Source organism: Salmo trutta, chromosome 9 (assembly GCF_901001165.1).
Source record: "Salmo trutta chromosome 9, fSalTru1.1, whole genome shotgun sequence".
In the NCBI taxonomy this organism is placed as follows: Eukaryota; Metazoa; Chordata; class Actinopteri; order Salmoniformes; family Salmonidae; genus Salmo; species Salmo trutta.
Window position 1 is genome coordinate 23,567,535 of NC_042965.1, and position 6,377 is coordinate 23,573,911.

Here is a 6,377-nt window from a genome sequence, read left to right on the forward strand (position 1 = left end):
CCCAATCCATTTCGCATGCGGTCCAACAGATCCACAGATGATGTACTCTCTATTGGACACCCCACTGCCTTTCCCAAAAGGAACATCAATGTGAGAATGCTGTTCATTGACTACAGCTCAGCGGTCAACACCATAGCGCCCTCGAAGCTCATCACTAAGCTAAGGTCCCTGGGACTGAACACCTCACTCTGCAACTGGATCCTGGACTTCCTGATGCGTAGGCAACAACACATCCGCCATGCTGACCCTCAACACGGGGGCCCCTCAGGGTTGCATGCTTAGTCTCCTCCTGTACTTCATGTTCACCCATGACTACGTGGCTACACACGATTCCAACGCCATCATTAAGTTTGCAGACGACTCGCCGATGTTAGGCCTGATCACCGACGAGGACGAGACAGCCTACAAGGAGGAGGTCAGAGACCTGGCAGTGTGGTGCCAGGACAACAGCTTCTCCCTCAACGTCATCAAGACAAAGGAGCTGATCGTGGACTACAGGAAACGGAGGGCCGAGGACGCCCCAATTCACACGAGGGGGCTGTAGTGGAGCGGGTTGAGAGCATCCGACCGCAAGGCGCTACAGAGGGTAGTGCGTACTGGGCCGAGCTCCGGGGCCATCCATGACCTCTATACCAGGCAGTGTCAGAGGAAGGCCCCAAAAATTGTCAGAATCCAGCCACCCAAGCCACAGACTATGCTCTCTGCTGTCACATGGCAAGTGTACCAATGCAGCAAGTCTAGAACCAACAGGATCTTGAACAGCAAGACTGCTAAATAGCTAATTAAATGGATACCCAAACAACCTGCATTGACCCTTTAGTGCACTAACTCTTTTGCAACGACTAATCACACACTCACACACACACACACACACACACACACACACACACACACACACACACACACACACACACACACACACACACACACACACACACACACACACACTAGTCTGCTAGTTGTCTGGGGGATAGGGTTAGGATGTGGTACCAGTCAAAAATGTAGACACACCTACTCATTCAAGGGTTTTTATTTCTTTTCACTATTTTCTACATTATAGAAAAACAGTCAAGACAGTATTCTGCAGCGATACGTCATCCCATCTGGTTTGCGCTTAGTGGGACTATCATTTGTTTTTCAACACGACAATGACCCAACACACCTCCAGGCTGTGTAAAGGATATTTGACCAAGAAGGAGAGTGATTGAGTGCTGCATCAGATGACCTGGCCTCCACAATCACCCGACCTCAACTCAATTGAGATGGTTTGGGATGAGTTGGACCGCGGAGTGAAGGAAAAGTAGCCAACAAGTGCTCACCATATGTGAGAACTCCTTCAAGTCTGTTGGAAAAGCATTCAAGGTGAAGCTGGTTGAGAGAATTCCAAGTGTGCAAAGCTGTCATCAAGGCAAAGGGCGGCAACTCAGTTGCCGGAGACGTGGGAAAATGCTCAGGGATTTCACCATGAGGCCAATGGTGACTGTAAAACAGTTACAGAGTTTAATTGCCATGATATGAGAGAACTGAGGATGGATCAACAACATTGTAGATATTCAACAATACTAACCTAATTAACAGAGGGAAAAGATGGAAGCCTGTAAAGAATACAAATATTCCAAAACATGCATCCTGTTTGCAACAAGGCATTAAAGTAACAGTGCAAAAGATTTGGCAAAACAATTCACTTTTTGTCCTGAAAACAAAGTGTTATGTTTGGGGCAAATCCAACACAACACATTACTGAGAACCACTCTCCATATTTTCAAGCATAGTGGTGGCTGCATCATGATTTGGGTATACCTGTAATCATTAAGGATTGTTTTTCAGGATAAAAAAACTGAATGGAGCTAAGCACAGGCAAAATCCTAGAGGAAAACCTAGTTCAGTCTGCTTTCCAACAGACACTGGGAGATTATTTCACCTTTCAGCAGGACAATAACCTAAAACATAAGGTCAAATCTACACTGGAGTTGCTTACCAAGAAGACAATGAATGTTCCTGAGTGGCCGAGTTACAGTTTTGCCTTAAATCTACTTGACCATCTATGGCAAGACCTGATAATGGTTGTCTCACAATGATCAACAACCAATTTGACAGAATTTATAGAATTTAGAAAATAATAAATTGGGAAATGTTGCACAATCCAGGTGTGGAAAGCTCTTAGAGCTTATACTTACATTTTCTAAAATGTCTAAAATCATGTTTTCACTTTGTCATTATGGGGTATTTTTTGTAGATGTGTAAAAATTTTCAATTCAGGCTGTAACACAACAAATGTGGAATAAGTCAAGGGGTATGAATATGTCACGACTTCCGCCAAAGTCGGTCCCTCTCCTTGTTCGGTGGCGTTCGGCGGTAGACGTCACCGGTCTTCTAGCCATCGCCGAGCCACTTTTCGTTTCCCATTTGTTTTGTCTTTGTTTTCTACACACCTGGTTTCATTCCCCAATTACATATTCATGTATTTAACCCTCTGTTTCCCCCATGTTTTTGTGCGTGATTGTTTCTATGTTCATTCGGTACGTTAATGGCTGGTTTTCGATGAGTGCTGTTTTCACCCGTGCGTAATTGATTACCGTTTATTGTTGGTCAAGTGTATTATTACCTTGTGCCTTTATTTTGAGTAAAGTACGTTGGTCACTCATTCTGCTCTCCTGAGCCTGACTTCATGCACCAGCTACACCCACCTTCTGACAGAATATTTAGTGAAGGCATTGTAGCTACCTCAATTACCTAAATACCCCTGCAAATCAGCTCGGTACTGGTACTGCCTGTATATAGCCATGTTATTTTGACTCTTTATTTTGATTAGTTATTCACTGTGTTACTATTTTAATTGTATTAAATGTTTTTATCTTATCTTTAACTCTGCATTGTTGGAAAAGGAACCGTATGTTGGTCTATACCTGTTGTCTACGAATTATGTGACAAATACAATTTGATTTGATTTGGAAACTGTCCAGAAAAACACTTATTAGCCTACAGTACACACAGAAGCCTGAGAGTGTAGAGAGTTGACTGGTTTATTTCTGATTAAAAGCTTGTTAATATAGATTGCATTCAGAAAGCATTCAGACCCCCTTCACTTTATCCACATTTTGCTACATTACAGCCTTATTCTAAAATTGATTAAATACATGTTTAATTTAATCAATCTACACACAATAGCCCATAATGACAAAACGAAAATAGGTTTTTGGACGTTCATAAAAAAATAAAAATAGAAATACCTTATTTACATAAGGATTTCAGACCCTTTGTTATGAGACTCAAAATTGAGCTCAGGTGCATCATGTTTCCATTGATCAACCTTGAGATGTTTCTACAACTTGATTGGAGTCCACCTGTGGTAAATTCTATTGATTGGACATGATTTAGAAAGGCACATACCTGTAGATATAAGGTCCTACAGTTGACAGAGCAAAAACCAAGCCATGAGGTCGAAGGAATTGTCCGTAGAGCTCCGAGACAGGATTGTGTCGAGGCACAGATCTGGGGAAGAGTACCAAAAGTCTGCAGCATTGAAGGTCCCAAGAACACAGTGGCCTCCATCATTCTTAAATGGAAGAAGTTTGCAACCACCAAGACTCGTCCTAGAGCTGGGTCAGTGAGGTGACCAAGAAACCGATGATCACTCTGACGAGCTCCAGAGTTCCTCTGTGGAGATGGGAGAACCTTCCAGAAGGACAACCATCTCTGCAGCCATCCACCAATCAGGCCTTTATGGTAGAGTGGCTAGACGGAAAGCCACTTCTCAGTAAAAGGCACATGACAGCCCACTTGGAGTTTGCCAAAAGGCACCTAAATGACTCTCAGACCATGAGAAACAAGATTCTCTGGTCTGACGAAACCAAGCTTGAACTCTTTGGCCTGAATGCCAAGCGTCACGTCTGGAGGAAACCAGGCACTGCTCATCACCTGGCAAATACCATCCCTACGGTGAAGCATGGTGGTGGCAGCATCATGCTGTGGGGATGTTTTCAGCGGCAGGGACTGGGAGAAGTCAGGATCGAGGGAAAGATCAATGGTGCAAAATACAGAGAGAGCCTTGATGAAAACCTGCTCCAGAGCGCTCAGGACCTCAGACTGGGGTGAAGGTTCACCTTCCTACAGGACAACAACCCTAAGCACACAGCTAAGACAACGCAGGAGTGGCTTCGGGACAAGTCTCTGAATGTCCTTGAGTGGCCCAGCTAGAGCCCGGACTTGAACCCGATCGAACATCTCTGGAGAGACCTGATAATAGCTGTGCAGATACGCTCCCCATCCAACCTGAATGGGAAAAACTCCCCAAATACAGGTGTGCCAAGCTGGTAGTGTCATACCCAAGAAGACTTGAGGCTGTAATTGCTGCTAAAGGTGCTTCAGCAAAGTACTGAGTAAAGGGTCTGAATACTTATGTAAATGTGATATTTCAGTTTTTTAGTTTTTAGTAGATTTGTAAAAATGTTGTCATTATGGGGTATTGTGTGTAGATTGAGGGAAAAAACAATTCGATCCATTTTAGAATAAGGCTGTAATGCAACAAAATGTGGAAAAAGTGAAGGGGTCTGAATACTTTCCGAATGCACTGTAAAATCTGCCAAACAAAGACGGCTCTGTCTGTAGGCTTTCCTGTGATTCTATGAGGGCTCCAGCTAACAGAAGAAGTCTCAGATCCAAGTCTCGGAGCCACTCAGGGCTTCAGGCTGTAAAATACTTACAGTTGCACTACTCTGGGTAATTCATTGTCAATCAGAATGACCTCCACTGTAAACAACTGCTGTGGAACATGACAACACCACTAATACATCCAGTGGTACTAATGAGTCACCATGACAACAGGATGGTTAGAGCAGAGCAGCATCATGGTTTGACTGGGTAGTGCGTGTGTGTGTGGGGTACTAAAGGGAAAGTGATGAAGTATAAGAGGATTAGCAGATCCTTAACATGGTACTGATCCACTGGGTACTACTTGGAGAAAGAGAGGACTGGCTGGTATGTTACCATGGATTTTTGAGTGAGTGAGTGAGTGCGAGTGTGAGAGAATAACAACTAGATCTTTTATCACACGAGACCATAATTAAGGGACTCGACCACACCTTAACACTTGACTGAGGAGGACATCAATACCAGAGATATGCATAAAAGGCTATATTGAGAGAAATGATTGTTCTCCTGTTGATTGATCACTGAATTTACATCCCACCTCACCATTGGGTCTCTTGTGTACACATCTAGAACATTGTTCATATCTTTCTCACTAACATGTATTTGTAATTGAACTGCCTTTCATTAAACACTGTGTAGTACCTTATAATTCAATTTTAGCTTGAACAATAAACATTTTTTGCTTGTTGCTTCTCTGCAAGACATCTTACTTCACAAGGGTTGAAGTTGTACAAAACTGTGAATCCAGCAGTTGTCAGTGGTCAGGTGTGCCTCTGTCAGAACTGTGTCTGTCAGTAGACCTGATCACAACTCTCTCATTACATCATTATTCATTACATTAGATTAGCCTCTACTAATGATCCTAATGACCTGTTCTCTCCTCCTTCCCCTGTTCTAAATTTAAATCATTTACATGTTCATGGGACAGGAAAAATATCAATTCGGATAGTGCTCTAAAAGAGACACGCCAGTCGCTTGGAATAAGTCATAACACACACACACACACACACACACACACACACACACACACACACACACACACACACACACACACACACACACACACACACACACACACACACACACACACACACACACACACACACACTGTAACAGTGATAGGGTGGTGTACTCTACTCACATGCTGCTCTTCTTCCTGGGGGAGCCAAAGGAGTTCTTCCTGTGCTGACTGAGGGAGCCCCCCATGGCAACGCAGGGTGTGTGTTGTATCTTGTTCAAAGCAACCGGCTAGTCTTTTTTAGAGCGCTTTCTCCATATTCCCACTCTTCCAAAATAGTAGAATCCTGGTGATGAAGGCACAGCCTCTATAGACTCTTCTCATTTAACACACTGCATCTCTCTCTCTCTCTCTCTCTCTCTCTCTCTCTCTCTCTCTCTCTCTCTCTCTCTCTCTCTCTCTCTCTCTCATCTAGGCTGAACTGTGCTACCAGCTCAGGAGTCCTGATCACATGTCAACTACTACACCAGTCCCTGCCCCTCTCCCTCTTTCCCTCTCAGTCCTCTCCCTCTCTCTCCTTCTAACCCCTCCTCTCTCTCTCTGGCTCTCTCGGTCCCTCCTGCACAGAGCAAATTACAGTCACTTGTAAAGAATTACAGAGCTTCTCTAGAGAAAGTGAGTGAATAGGGGAGAGAGAGAGAGAGAAAGAGAAAGAGGGAAGGACGGGGGTAGTGTTAAAGGCCACTAAGCTGTGGGAGTGAGGGCGGGG

General features: G+C 44.0%; 1 protein-coding gene across 1 annotated transcript in view; it reads right to left on the reverse strand.

The window, feature by feature from the left end:
- LOC115200236 (transforming acidic coiled-coil-containing protein 1) overlaps nt 1-5,985 on the reverse strand; it is a 32,659-nt gene extending 26,674 nt beyond the window's left edge. The window contains exon 1 of the mRNA XM_029763129.1: nt 5,792-5,985. Coding sequence (XP_029618989.1) covers nt 5,792-5,856 — 65 coding nt within the window. The 5' untranslated portion in view covers nt 5,857-5,985. The remainder of the gene's footprint in view (nt 1-5,791) is intronic.
- Nucleotides 5,986-6,377: the final 392 nt, after the last annotated feature.